This window comes from Saccoglossus kowalevskii, chromosome 19 (genome assembly GCF_978046115.1).
Source record: "Saccoglossus kowalevskii chromosome 19, keSacKowa6.1, whole genome shotgun sequence".
NCBI lineage: Eukaryota > Metazoa > Hemichordata > Enteropneusta > Harrimaniidae > Saccoglossus > Saccoglossus kowalevskii.
The window spans coordinates 3,963,777-3,984,697 of NC_140659.1; the positions used below are offsets into that span (position 1 = coordinate 3,963,777).

The following is a 20,921-nucleotide window of genomic DNA, read 5'->3' on the forward strand; positions in this document are numbered from 1 at the left end:
TAGAAATCAATTAATTTACAATTTATGATATATGTTTATTTATGTTATTTGTGTTATTTAGGACAAATCAGTGAAAGTGGAAAACAATTACATATCAGCCCATTTTGTGTTTTTCATTGGAAATCATAGTTGTAATATTGTTAGTGCAGCTGTCAAAAATAAAAGAAATAGTCTTTTTATTTTTATTTTTAAATAAAAATAGTTGTGTTGTTTTGATTATTCAACATGGTCGATTTGTTTTAACGTCATACATTACTAGCGAGCTCAGTTGGCCTGAAACACAAGTGGTCCAAATGTATTCAAAGAAGAAATATTTTCATATACGAGCGTGACCGCTATTACGACTATGATAATAACACACGGCTATTAGAGTTATACACGTTTACTGGCAAGATCTATAAACGAAAGAAAAATGTCCTAGAAGCAAATGATAGTAAAACACGACACGATACATATCCAGTGTCAATCGTGTACAGCTGTCGCTGTGAATTTAAAATCAAATACGTTTTCAGATTGCACGATACAAGCTACACGTCACTGGGGTACCGGGTGTGCCCGACTTAACGATGACGTCACGATTCCATTCTCTATAAATAATACATAAGGGTTCCACGTCTCATAGCTAAGTAAGATGGCGGTGTTCATGATGTCGGTTGTCAAAAGAGCTCTCTTGTTTTTGGTCGTATTTTGTGTACTTTCAACGGAATTCATCACTGGTTCACCAATTGTCAAGCGGGACTTACAGCCAGGTCAGTTAGATTGGAATGTTCGTTCTGAGGCAATTAGATTTTGGCGTGAAAATGAATGTGTTTTCCCCCCCTCTGAACTGTACAGTAGCTTCACAGACAAAATCCGTGTGTGTGACTTGCAGTACAGCCCACAAAGCTTGATCTCGGACGTTTGCCGAGCATTCTATGAAGTCACGAAACCGATATGCCATGCAGGAATACCGTTGGTCGAACAAAAAATGGACGAGATGGACCGACGTCCCATTAGCGACCTTTGTCATGATATTCGTAATATTATCCAGGATTCGAAATGGGGCGAGTTGTTTACCTATTCCACTGTTAGCATTCTGAGAGACGCCGACAATCTCAACTGTGAACGGCTCTGTGGCATCGGACAGCAACTTCACGGTGTGTGTTCTGCCTTGGCTTTCACTGTTGCCGCACGCTCTGGCAAACTAGAAAGCACAGGAATTCTCCCACCACCACCACCAGTTGTCCCCCAGATGTCATCCGAGACTCAACAAGCTTTCCCAACCCAGCAACAGTACAACGACGATGCCCCACTACCTGTATACGGTATGCCGATTCAAATAACTTGGCGATGGGTTGCATGTGCACGTTTTCTTAACCCACTCTTTCTCTCCCGAAAGTTGATTTCCGTACCACCATCAACTACTTTCCAAAATTACTGTTTCACCTGTGCATGACGCATGTTGCATTGGCGACTCGTTCTCTTCATGTGAAATACGAACCATGAGGCTCTCTTTTTGCTACCTGTTGTTTTGTTTTCTTTATTTTGCTAGGGCATATTTGCTTAAGAAATACATGTACTTCACCTGTCACTTGCATCTCTCACTCTAAGCTGTGGATTAACCAAGAGATAATACATAACATGGACAGACATCCTCTAAGAACGAATCCCTGCTCTTAGGGAACTAATACATTTTTAAGTTCAATATATTGTAGATAATTTCCTAATCACCAATTATATTGAGATGTCTACAGCATGTATGGCTTCATTTAGGGGCTTTATTTGAAGAGTGTTAGTGGAACAATATTTTCACAACCAAATGTTGAAAAGAAATTTATATATCTTACTGGTTCAAAGTTTATAAACGATTGGCAGATTATTCTAGAAGGACCCCCCCCACCCCCACCCCCACCCCCACCCCATTGCAAACAAATGTCTTTCTCTTACTTATAGTTGATTTAGTTGGAACATAGATCTTTTCTAATTTATAAAATTCCTAAATCTAATTTATATGTAGTATCATCACTACATTCAGCTACAGATCATTAATTACCAGCATATTAATTAAATAATATAGATTATTTTATTTATCTTAGCCCTTAACATGAATAGCTTTAAATCCTTCTGTCAACTGAAATCGGTAAAAATAATGTTGTGCTTCAGACAGAGAGAATAATGAAAAATATTGCGATTCTTTGGTATTTGAAAGAGATGCATGAGAAATTAATTTTGCTGAGTTTTGAAAAATTATTGTCTGCAGTAGCTCACTCATGAATCTGATAGTTTTGTTGCTCTTCAAAACCTAATTGGGTGTTCGCAATGATAATTGCCATATTTTATTTTTTAAATTGTTGATTGAGATAATTTCAAATATCATTGTTGCCCTAAACAAGAAACAACCCGAATAAGCTAAAATACAGATTGGAATTTGCGCCCCAGTGTGTTAGACACAGGTCCCATTTCATTTAACAGTTGTTGCAAGTAAAACGTTTTGGATGCAGTATCACATTTGTATAAGGTTTTGGGCACTTTAAAGTTTATGATAGGCATGGAGTTTGGCTTATTTTCTGATGTGGCACAAACTAAATTATTAGAGACCATCTGTGAATTTAATCTCTGCATTTATAATAACAACACAAGTCTTGTCATTTGTGGATTACAAATACTTTCAATCATATTTGTGTTAAACCTGAATGGCTTCTTGTTTTAGATTTCTAGTAAGTTAAAGCATTTATAAAGAGAACCTGTTAATCCCAAAGACTGCAGCATGGAATTATGGGACCACAGTGTATGTTGTTATATATACCGCATACACTTGTGTAAATTGCAGAGCTGTACTTGGTTTATTTGTAAAAAAAACAGATTCCACAGGGACCCATAAAGAGGGCCTATGATTTAGTGTGATGTTAGTTACTATAGACTTAAACAAGTTGCTGCTTTATTAAAGGATAATGTCTGGGATTCCATGTTTACATTGTGGGGCACTGTCAACCAGATAATTTGTTTTCAATTGAAATAATATCACACTGAATATGCGTTATTTTGATTAAAATTAATATTGTTAATTAATTAGTATTATTAACCTTTACACTTGCTGTTTAAAATAATTAGGCGAATGTATGCAATTTTATGTAAAATAACATGCACATTGATGTCGCCACAGTGGTTTTAGGGAGAACGCTGGTGACAGCTGTCTCAGGATTTTTTTTTTCTAAGTAGAGTGTCTCACTATAGACAGTGGTATGTAACACAAGTTCTGATTGGATGAACACTTCACTTCCCAGACGATTTTTTGTCAGTACCAATCAAATTGCAGGAACGTCAGATAGTGACAGCCATCAAAGAGTTGACATAATGTGTGATAAGGTGCTGGCAAATTTTCACACACTGTTTATCATGATTGCCTACAATGCAAGCACAGCTTTGATTGACAGTGTTACCATGACCACCAAAATGAATATTCATGCCTACATGTCAGGCCAATATCAACAGTGTGTTCGATAAAGTATGTAATAATTTTATAATAATTTACCAAGAGGACATCATTTTGACATAATATGTATAATTAGAGGAATGTAATAAAAATGTGTGTTTACACTAGGTACAATGTAATATGTTCCCTGATTAACCTCTGCAAATGAAGTATTGAACATGAGCTGTTCGTATGGTTAAGTTACATTATAACTTGTAAATAGCATGTCTCTTTTGCACCTGCATATGTGTACAATGCTTTCATTGCACTTGTCTACTATGGCCATGCACATTTCTAATCTTTAGTCTACCTTGTGTCTGACCTGCATAATACACTTTTTTTTTGACACATTCTTCTTTAAATGCACATGTAACCCACACCTGAAAGATTCTAACTTTCCAGATCGCTAACCAACAATTGAAATAACAGTTATCAGTTATCGCATTTCTTATTTACAACTTATTCAAATTCAAAGTATGTCTTATAATGGATGCCTTATCAACCATAATATTGAGCATAGAGTGGATACAATGTTGATGCTTGTAATGAACACTCATAGTGTACAACTCCAAACCACCTTTTTTTAAAACCATTCAAAGTGTACATAATATATTACTTATATATTGATGATAAAGAAAGTAGATAATGCATTTATTTACTGTGTGATAATTTCTGCAGGCTGCAAATTGTTTGCAAATTTGCGAGTCAGGAAATATTGTTTCTCAGAGTTTAAAAATTACATGTATACTTTGCAATACAATCGATACAGTAATTTTTTAATACATTTTTTTTAGTAAAACATAAAATATGTGTCAGCCTCTTTTGTCATTTCACAAATCTGTTCTTGACAATATTGGGTAATGCAGCTGGCTGTGAATGTGTATATTTATAGATGCTGTTATTATGCAATACAACATTACGCTGTATGCAGTTCAACTAGTACAGTAGTTGTGGTAATTTAAGTGAATGTGTCAAACACATGTAACATGCAGAAAGGTGGATTAGGACCAGATATGTGTATGGTATTACCAGGACATGTTATGGCGTTTCAGCATATTTTTGGAAATGTGCAGAGAATATTGAACCTATAATTTACAGATCCAGGAATTAATAAAAAAAGAGCTTTTGCATGGCCAAGTTGTCAGGTGATTTGATGATGGGTATCCTGGGCATACAATGTTATGACTTGAAAGTTAAATGTACATGCATGTATTTAGTAACATACCATACAGTTTTTGAGTCATTTATTACTATTGCCGTGCATTTATTGTCTTTCCCTCATCCTTGCATTGTACAGTTGTGGCGCACATTTTAATCACGGCAGTGGTGGTCTAAACTTACACAGAGAAAACACAAAACACTTGACTAATATGATCACCCATGTCTGTGAAATCATTGCTTTAATATGATGCACAAATATACAATTACAATGTCTGAGCTAGTCTATTCCAGCCTCAATATTATGCTGAATAATTTCTGATTGAAATGCTTTGCTAGTGAGATTTATGTGTGAATGTATATGAGACAGATGGAGCAAAAGCCATAATGTACATGTAAGCATAAGCCTAAGTGTACGTTCTCATACAATGTATCTTTCTATTGTAAACAAAAGCCATACTGTACATTGTACATGTAAGAACAGCATCTTATTCAGTCCAAATTGATCTATTGTAAAGAATTGTAGGGTTTTTTTCATATGAGCAAAAAATCTGTCCTTTAGGTATCATTTTTTCTTCTACTTGTAGCTTGCTGGGTCATTCAATCTCTGTAGTCTTTTGTAAACTGCTATCATTAACTATGCTAGAAATCCAAATTTGGTTACAAAATTAGCAGATGTGTGAAATGATTATCCTCCTCGACTACTAGTACCCCAATCTGGCCAAACTGATTAAAATCTGATGTAGACATTTGCTTGGTTTGACGGTGTACTTAGTACAAAACTACATGTGAGCAAATGAATTCATGTATTGTGCTCAGTTATTGTACAGTTAGCAACCAATCATAATTTGTGTTACAGGCTACTTCTTCTCATCAATTTGATAAGATTGGTGGTGCACCATTAAAATTAGGCTTGTATGCCAATGCTCTGTAATCCACCTGTGTACAGTACAGGGGATAAGGGCATCTCTACATGCATTGGAGTATATATGCCATTGCACATACCATACTTGGCCTTGCAGTTCACTCATTCTGCAATTGAACAACCCTGTACCAAGGGTGGATGTCTGCAAGGGTATTAATCTAGTCCGTATCACTTATTGCCCAAAGAGTGGGTGTCTCTGAGGGTGTTTATGTGGCCTCAGCCACATTCTGGCCCAAAGGTGGGTGTTCACAAAGGTGTTAACCTGGTCTTTGCCTCTTTCTACCACAAAGGTGGGTGTCCACAGGGTGTTGATCTGGTCTTTGCCTCTTTCTACCCCAAAGGTGGGTGTCCACAGGGTGTTGATCTGGTCTTTGCCTCTTTCTACCCCAAAGGTGGGTGTCCACAGGGTGTTGATCTGGTCTTTGCCTCTTTCTACCCCAAAGGTGGGTGTCCACAGGGTGTTGATCTGGTCTTTACCACTTTCTACCCCCAAAGGTGGGTGTTTGCTAGAGTGTTGATCAGGCCTCTGCCAATTTCAGCCCCAAAGGTGGGTGTCTGTAAAGATCTTGATCAGGCCTCTGCCAATTTCAGCCCACAGGTGCATGTATCCTGTCAGATTTTCAACACTCATCATCAAATTTGTTATGTACGTTAGTCTTGTACAATAACAAGTAGTATTTCAAAGCAGTCCAATCATTAGAGAAAACATCACATTGTTGATAATTGAAAACTATCACCATGGACTCTTGCTAAATCAATGTTATTTTTTGAATTATAAAGGATACATATCAATATTAAGTTATAAAAGAATTTTGCAGCAGAGCTGTAATGCATTTGGGTGTAATTGTTTCCAATGATAAAACTGTATAGAATCAACTCTCAAAACAAGATAGTTGACTTCTCTAATTTGCCTTTTTCTTTTAGGTGATGATATATTAAAAACACCAGAGGAACATGATGATGGTCTCCCCGTTTCTGATGAGAATGGTTTTCAGTCAGGTATGACTCAAAGTGGAGAACAAGGTTTTCAATCAAATGCAGTTGGAGGAGATTCACAATCCACTTATGGTGAACAGACAGGTGCACAAACTCCTTATATTCCTCTTGAACAAGGTTACCAGCAGGCTCATGAGGTGGTGTCACCGGTTTCAACTGGAGATCAACAAGTCCCTCCTGCTTCTGGAGAAAGTGCATATGGACAGCCACCTTCCCAAACTGGGTATGGAGGAGAACAGACTGCATATGGACAACCAGCCCAAACAGGATATGGTGATGATGTAAAGTCTCCTCAAGCTGATTATGACCAAGAAGATCAGACTGAATATGGCCAACAACCTGTCCAACCTGAAGGCGTTCAGACTGAATATGGTCAACAACTACCCCAACCTGAAAGTGTTCAGACTGAATATGGTCAACAACCTGTCCAACCTGAAGGCGTTCAGACTGAATATGGTCAACAACTACCCCAACCTGAAAGTGTTCAGACTGAATATGGTCAACCTGCTCAATCAGAAGTCATTCTGAATGAACCTGTTTATGGTGAAGGAGTTCAGAACGAGTATGGTCAACCTGCCCAACCTGAAGGTGTTCAGAATGCATATGGTCAACAACCTGCCTATGGAGAAGCTGTTCAGACTGGATATGGTCAACCTGCCCAACCTGAAGGCGTTCAGAATGAATATGGCCAACCTGCCCAACCTGAAGGCGTTCAGAATGAATATGGCCAACCTGCCCAACCTGAAGGCATTCAAAATGAATATGGTCAACCTGCCCAACCTGAAGGCGTTCAGAATGAATATGGTCAATCTGCCCAACCTGAAGGCATTCAGAATGAATATGGTCAACAACTTGTTCAGACTGAATATGGTCAGCAAACTGGCTTAAGTGAAGAAGTAAAGACAGGATATCAGCAACCTGGTCAAACTAGCTATGGCGAAGGAGTCCAGAATGAATACATTCAGCAAGCTGCAAAAGAAGATGGAACTTCTGACACCACTTATGGACAGGCCTCTCAGCCCAATGTTGAAACAGGACTTCAGCAACAAAACCTCTTCGGACAGATTCCTGAGGAAAGTGGCACACAACAGGTTGTTCCACAAAGTGGAGAACAACAGGCTTACCCACAAAGTGGAGAACAACAGGCTTACCCACAAAGTGGAGAACAACAGGCTTACCCACAAAGTGAAGAACAACAGGTTTACCCACAAAGTGGAGAACAACAGGTTTACCCACAAAGTGGAGAACAACAGGTTTACCCACAAAGTGGAGAACAACAGGTTTACCCACAAAGTGGAGAACAACAGGCTTACCCACAAAGTGGAGAACAACAGGTTTACCCACAAAGTGGAGAACAACAGGTTTACCCACAAAGTGGAGAACAACAGGTTTACCCACAAAGTGGAGAACAACAGGTTTACCCACAAAGTGGAGAACAACAGGTTTACCCACAAAGTGGAGAACAACAGGTTTACCCACAAAGTGGAGAACAACAGGTTTACCCACAAAGTGGAGAACAACAACAACAAGGATTGCAACCACAGGTACCTAACACAGCAATGCAATTTCCAGGAGGTGATGGAGCTGGAACCATTGCGCCTGAGAATCAACAGTTTACACAGCCATTCACAACAGGTGAAGGCAGTTTAGTTGGTGATAATGCCATTGACTCTGAGGATAGTGAAGCTTCTGAATCGGATGCATCAGAGTCAGACTTTGATTCCAGTGAATCTGCTGGTGACAGTTTTATTGAAGAACTTGAAAAAGAATTTGAAAACGAAGATTCTGGTAAAAGTAGTAAACAGGTATGTAAATGTTAATATTCTTCATATCCATGTATATATGTGTTGTGCAAGGCAAACAATATGCATAGCTTATTATCAAGATAGTTTGAAACAAAGACGTATGTTTGGGCTCTCTTTATTTATGCATCCAATGTCATTTCTTTGATGTGGCTGCGCTGATTTTGTTCAAAGTTGGATCAGAGACAGAACAGGATATATGTAATACACATATACAATTTTATTTTTCTTTGTTTTATTCATCAACTGTTGGCCTTTTTGTCCCAATAAGCAATGTGAATTCCACAGTTGTTCAGGCATGCCTGTGTCAATTCTTGCTACATATGTATATCATTTTGTTGCAGGATTTTTATTTTAAAATCACTGACTGATGTAAATTTTGTTTAAATTTGTTAGAAAGGCAGGACATAATGGGTTTAAGGTTTTTCATTTATTTTTAGATTGTGATGAAACTTAACTGACAGGCAACCATTTTTTAAAAAAGAAAGACTGAAATCACAAAACTTGCCTGGACTGATTTTATGCTTGTCATGAACATCATAAGCTACCAATACACATCAGTTTCTATGGTGATTTGATTCAAAATCGTCAACATGCTTCAACAGACTGTGATCAAAGAAAAGACAGAATGCTACATTGTATACACATCAATATGTCTTTCATTTTGATGACCTTTGACTGACTTACCTGGATTAACCTTTTTACCACAAATTCACAAAATAGACAGGTTTATAGTCTGCACTTTCCTTCAGAAGATTGGGACAAAAAGAGCCAAATCTTTTGAAAAAAAAAAGTTGATTCAAACTTTGTCTGTTTGCTCCAAAATTAGGGTTCATTTCCAGAAATATTTAAGAATAAAAGAAAAAAGTCCAGAAAAATTTTGGCTAAAAGTCTGGTGGTAAAAAGGTTACAGATTCACATTGATCATAAATAACTTATGGCTTGATCTGTATAATGTTTTGTTTTTTATTTACCACTGTGTATGAGGCAGAAATAATCAAAATAACCATTTATCACTCGACCACACCTATGCAAGGCTTGAACCGCGAGTTAAGAGGGCACCTGCTTTCAATGCCAAATTACTTAAATTGCTTTAGCATATAGAAATAATACAGGTAATATCTGTATTTTTTAAAGGGCTTCAAGTCAAACTCATTGGGCATCAAGCCAGATTGCCTTTGATGCCTCTGTCAAGTTCAAGCCCAATTTACAGCTACTTCTCTCAAAGTTCAACTTGGATGTATTGCTATCCTCAGACTTGACAGCATTTTCACCAACTAAACTACCTTCACCTGTTGTGTTTGACTGCTGCGTAAAGTGTGGATTGTCAGATGCTATAGTTCTACTAATAACTCAAGAACCACTCAACAGATTTTGATATCATTTGATACAGTGGTTCTGGAATACTCCAGACATGATCAATTTTGGTTTGACATCCTTACATGTTACTTGCTTAACCTTTTCACCTCCAGTTCCCTGTTTTCATCACAAATTCGCAAAATAGTCCTTTTTATAGTCTGCACTTTCCTTCAGAAGATTGTGACAAAAGTAGCAAATTGTACAAGTAAAAACTGAAAATTTACTAAAACTTTGCCTGTTGGCTTCAAAATTAGGGTTCAATTTCCAGAAATATTGAAGAATATAAGAAAATAGTGCATACAAATTTTTGGGAAAAAGTCTGGTGGTAAAAAGGTTAATTCTTAACTGTTCAACAGATATTTCAATAAACACTGATCGGATTTCAATGAGCCTTGGTACATTGGTGTTCTGGGACCTCTTTAGTTTAGGGTTGAAATCCATGCATAACCTAATTTGCAATAACTTTTCTAATTACCACAAAATTTTCTACTTTTTTTTAACATAATGTAATGTAAAGCTCATGATGCTCATCTCTGTTTTGCCAAATGTAGTAAAAGGGTTGACACTTCCATAAAAGAGTAGATATTGTGCCAACAGTTTTTTTTTTTTTTAACCATTTTTCATCATAAATGTATCAAAGATAAAAAGTATGATAATTGTAGTATTGAGCCTACATGTATACGCACCAAATATTGTACATTACAAAACACAGATTTGTGACAATAATAAATTGATTCAGTGCAGGCTGTTACAAGATATGTGGAGAGAGGGATTTGTAGGTATCAGCTGGAATACAATAGTGTGTACTTGTAGCAGCCTGAGTTGATATCATGCTTTCGTCACATGTACATAGCATGTTACCATACCACTGGTAATAAATTATAACACTTTTAATTTAGATTTACAATGATTATGATTAAAAAATCATCTTAAAATTTTCTTTCAGTTTTCTGAAAACATGGTACATGTACAAATATACTTATTTTCAAATTATGAACCTTGTGACCAATTTTCAATTCAAAATGGTCTTTTAATTTGGTCATTTATTTTATCAATTGTATTTGGCTAAGTTCCCATTCAAATTCCCACAATTTTACTTAGTTAGGCGTGTCCACCCACCACAATTTTACTTAGTTATGCGTGTCTATCCACAAGATATTTAATTTATAAATCAGCAACCATAGAAAATTCATCATTGTGGGGGGGGGGGGGTTGTTAGAATAAGGTTTGAATGAAATATATTTGCATACTGCATTATTTGATATGTCTAGCGTTTAATAACATTTGACCTTTACATAAAAGTTATAGGAATTGAAACTATCTACCTAAAATGCCATAGCCTTAGATTTCACCTCTTTAATTGTCATTTGATCTGTTTGGGGTACATCTTTGTACATAATTAAAATAATAGAATCCCACTTTCCATTATTTGTCCCGGTTCTGGAATGTTAAAAATGGTCTGTTGATATTTTTCTTTCTTTCTTTTGTGCAATATTTTTAAAATACTATGTACAGCTTTGACACTGGTCTGCACACTGACCAAAATTATTAAAAATTATATTTCGTCCTAATATCACTAATAATTGAAATTCTAAATTTGGTGTAGCTGTGATTCTGCAGTGGTCAATTACAGTGTATTTACTGTAAATTATTTTAATTTTGGGAGAAACAAATTTCGCATGTCAATAACAACTGTGAAATTTTGTAACAGTAAACTTTTCTCTGGTGTCTTACAAGTATCCATCACTTTTGCAAAATTTTGTTTTCAAAAATATCGAAAACTTCTGAAATTGAGAAAATTTGTATCAATTTCTTTCTGTATTATTTATGTATCCTGTGTGGTAGTAGAATGGATTTTTACATATATTGCAATGTATAATTGATTATTTGAGTACATCTGTTTAACTTACAGTCAAATTTCCATACCTACATCGCTGAAGAAGAGTCAACAAATCATCACTTCTTGGCATATTCACTCACAGCTATTATTCTTGTCATGGGAGCCTATGTGCTGTACCACAACAAACAAAAGGTAAAATACACACTCAAAATCTCAGATAGTTTCACAGTCTTTTCTGATAAAACTCCCCTGTCCATTGTGCCTCTCAAATGTTTTGACCCCCCAGTAAAAAAATATTTTGGTTTTAAATTTCATATCAAATTTCACATCTCTCAATATTTTGTATTCTTTCCTGTTCATTGAATAAAATACTGAAAATGTTAAGACATTTTGTTTAGAATTAACGAAACAAACTTAGAGAGCAAAATGTTACTGGAATTTTCGGTGGGAAAAAAGAAACAGATGATATACTAGTATACGTGCATGTACATGTATCATCTCTTAATTCAATCTAGTCAAAATTAAAGGCTCAATCGTGCCATCTCAATGGCACTTAAACATGTACATGTGTCATCTCTTAATTCAATCTAGTCATAATTAAAGGCTCAATCGTGCCATCTCAATGGCACTTAAACATGTACATGTATCATCTCTTAATTCAATCTAGTCAAAATTAAAGGCTCAATCGTGCCATCTCAATGGCACTTAAACATGTACATGTATCATCTCTTAATTCAATCTAGTCAAAATTTAAGGCTCAATCGTGCCATCTCAATGGCACTTAAACATGTATATGTATATTATGTCCTACACTGTCACAAGTAAGTATTGATGCCAAGGCCAGTGAGATCTTCATCACATGTCATCCTAGTTTATATATGCTATTATCTACTTGTGTTGATAATTTCATTATACAAACTGTAGTACATGTATTGTGTGAGCTCATTTGTGACTCTTAGCTGCATTCTAGACTTGATTGTAGATCAGATATTAACCCTGCAAAGACTATTGGTAAATATTGCCAGATAAGAGAATCAGTTTCTTGTACTTCCTGTTCTTGCCAATGGAAGAGTGAGAAGTTGTATTCTCACAAATGAAGTGGCTAGAATAACTACAATTCTCACAGTATTGCAAGAAACACTTCCTCGCTCTAATCTCACACTGTTTACCTATAGTGAAATTGCAGGGCTTGAACTTACAGTGAATAGTAGAAGCATTACAAAGTCATCAGTGTGTTTGCTCATCTAACATGAATATTGTTTCAGTGTGCAGGTTTGGTGGCTTAATATGGTAACATTAATATTACTTTAGTATACAGGTTTGGTGGCTTAATGTGGTAACACTAATATTGTTTTAATATACAGGTTCGCTGGCTTAACTTGAAAAAGTTGCCTCTGCACTACCTAATGTTTAACCCTTGAATACTCACTCTGTGTTTTTGTTTGTGTAATCTATTCGTGTGTGCCTTCCCTACGTGTAGCTAGCTTTATTAGCATTGCAAATCAATGTTACACTTTTAATTAATTTAACTTTGCGAGAGAAAAAGTTTCACAAGTCAGTAAGAACCACAAAATTTGTAATATGGAAAACAAAATCGCACGACTTTCGCAAAATTCAATAATTCCTGTTAGGAAAACAGTTTACATAGTTTGTAATCTAAAGTCGCTGGTGACCTTACCAAATGGTACTTCCTTTTTATCCGTTTGTTGCCTGTGTATACTAGTACACATAAAATGCAGTCATGCATGGTTTATCCCTTGTCTACTTTTGTATGTCTTCATACACCTTTCTCATCACTTTCATATTGTGTTACTTTCATATTGTATTTGATATAAGTATCTGTATATATAAAACTCCCCGTTGCAATTATAATTAAATTTAATAATAATTATGTTCAAAATTTTTAAATATCTACTGCGTCATAGATATCATTATGAAAATTAATTCCCTCGCATCTGCTACCAGCAGATCTGATTGTTTATTGATAGGGCATGTTTGCATTCATTTATTTGCTTTATTTTCTACATCACGCACTCCTGTTTTTCTTTCCTCCTGTAATGTACGCTCTTCGTGTCGCATCTGTTCTTTTTTAGATTGTTGCTATTGTTATTGAAGGAAGGAATCGGGCTAATGAAAGGCGGAAAACAACTAATGGGACTGAGTACCAAAAGCTTACACAGGAGATCCCTGAAGCTTAACAAAATACAGACCTATTTTGTTCCTTTTTTCTTAGATTGTTGCTATAGTTATTGAAGGTAGACATCGGCATGGAAGACGGAGAGGAGGAGAAGAGGATGGATACAAGAAGCTTGAACAAAGTGTCAGTGAAGCCATGCCGACATTACAGGCCACAAAAACTTCAAAAGAGTATGTTTTTTAATTAAGAGTAAAATGCATTTTCACAAAGCAGCTGTGAATAAAGTGAAAGCTTTTGATATTTGATTCATCATCTGTGGATCTTGATAGAGTATCAGGATGGACTTTTTAAAAATGGGTTTTCAGCTGTAATATGTAAACATATCATTTCCAATACCTACTTAGTTTTATGTTGGCTTTGGTCTCTTTGACATTTTTCATGCCATAATATTTTCATTTTATTTTGTGGGTTTCTTTTTTTTGTTTATAAAAAATGAAGAGCATCTGTTTTAAAACAAGATCAGATTCCATCTCAGATTCTTCAGTTTTTAAGTTGCAATCTTTAATGGTTACATGACTCGCACAGTGCTATGCTATTTCTAGTTATTTACACAAATATGCAAGGACGCTATACTTAGAAGGGAAATAAAAATCTTTTATGCAAAGTCTATGTAGCATCTATGATTGCCTATGTCTATCTTCAATTTATCTGCAATTTAATGCATGTACCGGTACCAATGAATTGCTGCAAGTAATATCAAACCTATCTTGATTTAAGGCTGGAAGAGTCGTTACCTGCACATGCGACAGATGGCGCGTCATTGTTTACATAGTGTCTATCTATTAGTCTTGGATTTAAGCATGTGTTATCATTGCTTAGAGCTCATTTCCTCTTTAATCTAATAAACGCCTTAGCCGAGGTGTTTTCTTGTTTCATCTTTCATTGTTTCAAAAGTATTACTATGGTAATGCATACATAAAAATTAATCCTAAAGTTTAAATAAAATGTACAAAAATTATGAAAAAGATTTGAAAAAAAACACTGGGTGGTAAGTTTTGATAGTAATATTTGCAAATACTATGTTATTTTCACCTGATCTAATTAATAAAAAGAATATTATGGTAACTGATACACATGCTCTTGGAGTTTTCAAAAGTTTGTTTATAGTATTGTAAAGTAGTTTGTAATTTATGAAGGGTTTTATAAATTATATACAAAATGGACTTCTTTATTTCTTATCTTTCATATTTCTTGGTGCTAATTACAAATTAGAGTGACCTGGGGCTAAACAGACTGTAACGCATACAATTTGCTCATTTTGAATTTAGATACATGTAAAATATTACCAATCTTATTGTGGTATTGAACATTTTGTTGTATGTAGCTAACATCTTGATTTAGCAAAAATACAGTGTAGCTAAAATACTAGCTAAAAAAAAGTGTATGCTTTACAGTATGATTTCCCCTACAATGCAATACAAACATGTGCACTGCTCTCTGGAGGCACATTTTTACAGCATGTTTAACTATTTTGGATATACTAGATTTTGTATGAAAATATCTACTTAAAGTGTATTTTGATAGTTGTTTCTATGGAAATGAGACATTTTTCATATCAGGGTTATTAATAAAGTGTATCTGCAAATAATGTAGTTTTAATTTGGTGTCAACACCATGACTTGTACTGTTGATGGTTGAGTCTGTGCCTGGCGTACGTTTTCCTTTACTCTGTAGTTAAGATAGAAGCCTATTCTTAAATGAAAATTCCCAGAATTTGTTCATAATTCTATGAATTGTACTTTGGGCTGATATAAACATGTTGTTTTACATAGAATTCGGAGGTCACCACTCTATTTTATTTGAGAAAAGAATGTTAGAATTCTAGATAATGGCCGCCATTTTGTCATTGTCAATACCATTAGGTCCTATGTAGGCTTGTGACAGAGTGGAAAATGACATATCGTGATATTGCTATCCTGTAAAATTTGATATTTGAATAATTTTCTCAAAATATGGAATTAAAACCACAAAATAATGCTGTTTCTGTAATTATACATTGTAAACAAATTACCATTATGTAATTGATGCCCAACTTTCACAACTAATTTGAGTAGGGTTCCACCTTGACATTTTTGTACCATATTTGCTAAAAGTTAATAATTTATTTTGGGCTAATGACATATATTTGGTGTTTTTGGCAACTGGGTTTGATTTGCATCAATTTACTGACTTCCAGCAAAAGTATTCTGAAAGTGGTGTACAATAATATCTTTGACCAGTAATTACACTAATGTATTAAAAAATTGTAGTTAAGTGGACCAAGAAATGCTTTAATATCTTGTGAAAACCAATATTTGTGTGATAAGCTTCACAAAAATAATTTTCTGGATGAAATAAAATTAAATATTAATACAAAAATTAAATTCCTGCTTGATTTATGCTGTTTACGCTAGTTGTTTCTATAGTAACTGCCTGGCTTTATTATGTCACTGGAACACAAGTGATATGTTTAGGATATCAGATTTATTAAACGAGTGAAGATAAACATTTTTATGTTCCCAATGTGTGTTGAAATTATGACATGTATTAGCTCCACTGTCGACTTGTCAAGCGGAGCTTATCTTATGAGGGATTGTCCGTCATCGTCTGTGCCAACTTTTTACTTTTTTGACTTCTTCCTTGGGCAGACCTCTTAGATTTGTTCATTTTGTAATATCTTTAATTCTCTAATTTTGATGAATATTTTTGCTAAAAAGTGATATTTTCAACTCGTTGTTGAAAATCGCAAGTCTGATTGCTTTGATACTATACATATTGTTCATTTTCTAATGATATCTTCAGTTCTTTAATTGAAATGTGCATTGCTAACAGCAGAGCTATCTCAGCGGCCAGGCTGCTTGTTTTGTATTCACTTGACAACTTTACATTGCCAAACCTGCCATCAGAATAGTTTGTATGACATATGCAATGAACAAGCTTTGCATCTTATTTTCAAACATGACAAACGTTTTGCATTTAATTTGCATTCAAGAACACCATTCCTTGAATGCAGTTTATTTCGTTCAATTACAAATTTTTTTTATTTATGGTGGGGGCAATAAATTTAATAAAACATTCAAACTCTGATATGTTATTAACAAGTGTGGTCTGTACGTTTTTATGAAAATCTAAATTTCCCTAAACCTGTGTCAGTCATCACCTCTATATAAAGATCAGCTTTCAGCTTGACTGTACATTTGATAAAAACAAGGTAACATTGTGTTCAGGTTGAGCTTATTCCATATTAACTGGACGCTTTCTCACTCGCCATAGCCACTCGTACTCACAACTGGCAACTTCCTGGAAATTCCTGTCGGGCTATCATCACTCGAATACATAAAAAAGATTCTCATGCGGTGGTAAATAATAACTACAGGGGTATCTCGGTAATGAGTAAATTTTACCAAAATTCTTATTACACGGTTAGAGAAATGGTGTAACCATTATTACTAAAGGCCAGGCATGTTTCCGTCGTGGCTACCGAACTTATTGATACCATGGATGGCAAGCTTCAGCGAAACAGTGTAGGACGATGTCCCTGGTTGGGATAACGAAGTATCATACGCGCCAGGGAGGGCGCTTCTATTTTTTATCGACATTTCGAAAGCATTCGATAATATACGACATGATATATATATATATAATAGTGTAAATTAAGTATGGAACTATTAGCGTATTTTACGTTCAATGTACAGTAAACTTGAAACTTGTGTGAAAAAACACAGGATTATTAGGAAAGCTAATGACGCTGCCGGAAATGTGGTCGTTTACAAATGTGTCAAATAATGGCTTAAACTGTTCAACATGAAATGAAATAGAAACATTATATTACAATGTTATTCAATGGTAAAGACGAGGAGTAATAACGTACACTGGACGTACTACGTTGAGCATGCTTTGTCATGGATTTGGAGAGATGCGGTTAAACTAGGGTGTAGGTAACACTGAAGTGTTTGTAAATACCTTTGGGCAGAGATGGATTCGTGGATACTGCATACTCCGAAACTATTAAATCTGTTATAAAATTATAAGATTATTCAAGTTGTGTTCTTACTTACAGAATTGCCTTAAGTTATCGTGGTTCATCACATACAATGTACGTTGAAGTCGGTAGGCATAATAATACGCCTGTATAATGATAGAATATGTCACAACTGCATAACACCGAGATATAAAGAACGAATTCCATTGTATTTGTCAGTGTATGTCGTAAATATGAGCTCTTGACTCGTATATACACTGCACTATGGTATTATTTCGTCTATCCGTATCGTGAGAAGTTTAAATTTATTTTCTGTTCTTTTCTTTAATCCCTTATCCGAATAATCTTGCTGCTTTTATATATAACCGTTAGTACCTTCCATGATATAACACATCGAAAAGCACGGTGTGAATCAAGTTAATTTATGTTTTCCTCTCTCAACGAAATTAAATTTGTATAAAAGTGTCACTCTGGGCAAACTACTTGTAAAGAATGATGAAAAACGTAATATCAAAGACGACACGTGACAACTGAATATTTCATATTACTTTGTTCCAGCTGTTTTTTCAGATATGAATTAGTTCCAATATGACGTATTTATCTAATTGGATACAGTCACATGTGGTATATGCATTGCATGTGGATTGAATCAAAGCTGCTGCACCCACACAAACACGTGATTATGGAGATGAGTCATTGTATGTATTAAATATTATGAGGTTATTACGAGGATACCTCAAAGTATGCACGAAGACAGTACAGCGTGAGTGTCGACAGACGCGCGGCGGAGGTCACTGCGCCGCGTACTATACTGTACGCGTAATAACCTTATTATTATACATCTTTTCTCCTTCCAAGTGTACATCATGGGAATGCCGAAATCCAAAAAGTTTAGAACAGTATCAGCGAACGTTTTTGTGTGGAGTCAAGCCAAACCCTGGTGGCATCCATGTTTGTTTTTAGGGCGTTACGGTGACAGATGTACAATAATGTAGACTATAGATGGCTGAACACAATTATATCGTCATTACAAATTCTGTCTAGACTCAGTATTTTGTAATGAAAATTCTTTATGATATCTAATAGACATTAAAAAAAAATTCCTCACATAATTAAAGTGTGAATTTACAATAATACGTGCTGTCACGTTTAAATAGTTACACTGTAGGTCCACCCATACATGTACCTATGTCATAAATACCGCTTTATGTTATAGTTCATTACGACATCATTCGTGAAGAAAACATCTTTTCAGCTGAATTGAACCAAATTGCTACTACTGTGGTTTGTAAATACATGCATTTTTTGAAGTACATGCAAAAATAGGAGATATATAAAAACAATATTTTGAGTGAATTATATTTTAGCCACTGGTGGCACAACTGCACCAATAAAATGATTTATTTTACCTTTATCCGCGTGAATGCTGATTTTCCAAATGAATATGTGAATCGTTGTTTACAATATCGTAAAAATAGCTATTAGCGTATTTGATTGTTGATTTGGTTATCATGGAGCAGTGCAGTTTGAGTTGCGCCACCTAGTGTCCAAATTAACAAAAAAAATCGTCCTTTACATAACTAACTATAACTATTGACAAAAATAAAAGAAAATCAATGTTCATTCAAATGTAATAATTAAAATAGGATTAACTTCTGATAACAACAGTAACTTGATGCACTATTTAGTGATTTTATTCTCATTTCCCAAACTAAACTGAAATAGTAGGTGTGCAGAGACTGTTTCAACTATGTGAGGAATTCAAACTGTTTCATCAGCTTTGGAAAACGGAGTTGGGCGTTTACTACCTGAAATTACTACTTTCCAGTCAAATTGTCCATGTACTGGACACCTTTTCCGAAAATTTAGATAATATCTACGACCAGCGCTTCTTTCCGTTTCTACTCCACGTTTAAGACATTGTAGTTATCTGTTACGTCTTTACCAGCAGTATACAAAACATTTTCCAACTTAAGGTAGCGAGACTATTATTTGTGTTGAAAATTACGATTTTCACATTTATTTATTAATTGATGAAATGCACTATAAACTTTCATATGATAAAGTCAACATAACATAGAATATCATGTAAGTTGGTTAAAATGTTGATTTTCTGAAGGAAAGCAAGGCAGCCTCAGTAGTGTTTTCCAAAATCAACAACACAGGTTTAATATGCGTGCCTATAAGTTTCAAAGATTAACTCAAGACAAAGCAATGTTAGGATGTGTTATCAGTAGCTATCTGACACACAATGAGTGTTTCCAAACATTTGAGTGGTTTGTCTCCGCCCCTGTTTGTTTCACAGATTAGTCATTTGCATATGAATGTGTCAGACACAAGGTCACACAGCCACTGAAAAAAAAATCATTGAGTTTGGTGTTCTCATCTGTCGATTTTATCGAATTATAGCTATTCCATTCCTTTATATTTTTGGTTTCCAATAGCCTTACACATTTGGATGTCCCTACACATGTTAAAACAGACCTTGATGGGAAAACAAATTGATTGTGCCGATAAACAAGCTTGACAATCTTTGCTGTGACTTCATGGACATTTTCTAGGAGTTTATTTTTTTCAAAATACAAGCTCTTTAACAAAAAATAACGTATACTTATTGTCGTCGGATTAACACCAAATTTTCACAGTTTTAAGGTGACAATGAGAGGAACTTGAATGTGTCCAGACAAACTATGGCGTGGATTATTTACCAACGTGTTGTGGTTAGAGTTGGGGGCAATGCGACTAAAATGGAAATAATAATTCAGCACACTGTTTTTTAAAACGCGTTGCTTGAATAAAACTGACCAGACACATTCACATTACCTGACTATTGAACAACTAGGAAAAGTGAAGAAAAAAACTTATCACCAGCATAAATGCGTAATTATTTTTTTTTACAGAAAAAGTAATGTTTTACCTTTGATTGAGTAACGCTTCGTAGAATACGGGCATGAAAAACACACTTTTAAAAAGTTTAAAGTCTGGCGATTCCAAAAATATGTACTTTCCTGGATCTGTTTGTAGCCATTTAGTCACAATTAGAAGATGAAGCAAGTATGCAAATAATAGTCTCGCTACCTTAACATTTCATGCAACTTTTAAGACATTGCCCGAAACTGTTATATTGAAGATATTGAACTCTAGATACGTTCAACATATTTATCGATACATTGCTGTACTTTACGTGTAACCAACGATACATCACTGTACTGTACGATTTAACCAATGATAT

General features: G+C 35.1%; 1 protein-coding gene across 5 annotated transcripts; it reads left to right on the plus strand.

Annotated features, from left to right (window-relative positions):
• Positions 1-608: 608 nt before the first annotated feature.
• Positions 609-14,335, plus strand: LOC100371980 (uncharacterized). Of its 5 annotated transcripts, none has more exons than XM_085493843.1 (4): positions 609-1,304; positions 6,459-8,335; positions 11,604-11,723; positions 13,625-14,335. In XM_085493843.1, the coding sequence occupies exons 1-4, from the start codon at positions 632-634 to the stop codon at positions 13,727-13,729; spliced, it is 2,775 nt and encodes a 924-aa protein (XP_085349969.1). In that variant the 5' UTR covers positions 609-631; the 3' UTR covers positions 13,730-14,335. The 5 variants fall into 5 exon arrangements, with proteins under 5 accessions (XP_085349969.1, XP_085349971.1, XP_085349968.1 ...); XM_085493845.1 differs by having other exon boundaries at positions 6,459-8,074; XM_085493842.1 differs by having other exon boundaries at positions 13,765-13,973.
• The last annotated feature ends 6,586 nt before the right edge of the window (positions 14,336-20,921 follow it).

Excerpts from the sequence above, each read along its gene's own strand:
- LOC100371980 (XM_085493842.1), top strand. The coding sequence starts at position 632 with ATGGCGGTGTTCATGATGTCGGTTGTCAAAAGAGCTCTCTTGTTTTTG. Across the intron at positions 8,336-11,603 it reads CTGGTAAAAGTAGTAAACAG|TCAAATTTCCATACCTACAT; the intron begins GTATGTAAATGT and ends TTTAACTTACAG. Across the intron at positions 11,724-13,764 it reads TGTACCACAACAAACAAAAG|ATTGTTGCTATAGTTATTGA; the intron begins GTAAAATACACA and ends CTTTTTTCTTAG.